The 1,764-nt window shown below is 34.8% G+C and overlaps 1 protein-coding gene across 1 annotated transcript in view; it reads right to left on the reverse strand. All coding sequences in view use genetic code 11, as the record gives it.

Annotated features, from left to right (window-relative positions):
* Window positions 1–966: 966 nt before the first annotated feature.
* EGR_10091 (hypothetical protein) overlaps window positions 967–1,764 on the reverse strand; it is a gene marked incomplete at both ends in the record, with an annotated part of 5,506 nt that continues 4,708 nt past the window's right edge. The window contains one exon of the mRNA XM_024499340.1: window positions 967–1,111. Coding sequence (XP_024346242.1) covers window positions 967–1,111 — 145 coding nt within the window. The remainder of the gene's footprint in view (window positions 1,112–1,764) is intronic.

The raw sequence follows: 1,764 nt of genomic DNA on the forward strand, positions 1-1,764 counted from the left end.
CATCCTGGTAATATTTTGCCAAATGAATATCACCTCCTATCTTGGCAATAGACAACCACATTTTCACACAAAAATAAAACGAACAGCTCAAAACAAAGCCGACGGGAATAAGACTATATAAGCAAAGCGCAGTACACTAAACAATGAGTCGACTCACATAAGCTATACGAATTCACTTCAATTTGCTAATGCTTCCCAACGGTTTGCATCATAATCCACTTTTATTAAACTTTCCTTTAAGTACTTATTTTCAAGTGCTCCTTTATGGTATATAATGGACGTTTTGCATCTTATTTGGTTTATAAAATAACAATACATTAAATTCTATTAAAAACAGATATGTCACCGAATTCAGATTTTGTGCTTATTATTCAATTGAAATTCTTCAATATTCTATTAATACTAGCAAAATGAGGCTCGTTTATGAGCACAAGCAAATACAATTTGCTGTAAGAGGTATTCACGTAATTTTTCCAATCTGGGAATCCAAATCACGCCTTACTGTAAGATGCATTGTGCTGTCACTAAATCTCACAAAATATGTACCGAATCGTGTCGATGGACAAATTTGCTTTGTATTGATAAAATGCTTGTTTTTAGATTTGTAGCTGTTTTGGGGACCCATATTTTCTCATGAGTTTCTGCCTTATTTTCAATGTCTTCTGATAGACGTGTAATACCAAGGAAGGCAATAGGCCCCAGTAAAAGAAGTATCTTTATGGCAGTAAGGAAGAACATGCTATATTTACTTATGTAGTTTGAGGTCTCCTTTTCGGCTGGTTTTGCAGTAAGAGGAATGAGATCTTGTTTTGATCAATCAATTTTGGTTGCCTTCAACGAAGAGGTTTTTTTGGAGCATAAATAAGTGGCATTAAATTGTGCCGAGTGTATATGTCTTATCTCTCAGTCATTCCTGATCACCTGACAAAAAAATCTATTGGAGTTTTCTCCACAATGACAAGGACTTTAAATAGACTTTAACTGCCTCGTTGGCTGATTTTGTTTAGGTTTAATAAAACTTGTTGAAGATTGAGAATTATTACAAAGCATGCAGGAAGCGAATATATTTGCTTTAAAATGCTTTCTGTGTGAGCTAATACGCCTATTTCTTCTTTAGGGGAGTGGAAAAAAAATAGAGAGGCGTAGAGTTGATTTAAATGTTAATAATTTAATGGAGGTAGAATGCAGAAGCATGCAGACTTTAAAGGGATTTCTAAAAGGGAATTATGATGTTTCTAGTACCCACTTCAGATCATTTAGTCACCAGCCTTTTACACTGCAAAATTTCCTTAGTTAAATGGTTTGACTTCGGAAAATATTAAGTGACTAATCCTAACTTATACTTTGTTTAAACTTTTTTTAAAGATCAGAGTTCTATCACAATTTAAAGTTTATTTGTACAGTGAATTGCGTGTTTTCAGTTTAACTTGGAATGTTTGTTATTTCTGAAGAATGTCTAAAAAAGAATCAAAGAACCCTATTGTTTTGCTTAGAAAGCACCCAATGCTGAAATGTTTTCATATCTTAAAGTAGACCTAAAGCCGGCCTTTCTTTCATCTGGCAATCAAGTGGGTAAATCTCATGATTCAGAAACCTCGAAAAGTGTCAAACAACGGACGAGAAACGGATAGCCTCCTCTGGCGTAGTTTTATCTACCCTGTGTATTATCATGCATGCCCCAAATTATCTCAGCGTGGAGTTACCAATTATCCAAGTGATGAGGTACCATCACTGAGTGAAGTATGAGTCAAAAGGAGAGAGGGG

This window comes from Echinococcus granulosus (assembly GCF_000524195.1).
Source record: "Echinococcus granulosus chromosome Unknown EG_S00189, whole genome shotgun sequence".
NCBI lineage: Eukaryota > Metazoa > Platyhelminthes > Cestoda > Cyclophyllidea > Taeniidae > Echinococcus > Echinococcus granulosus.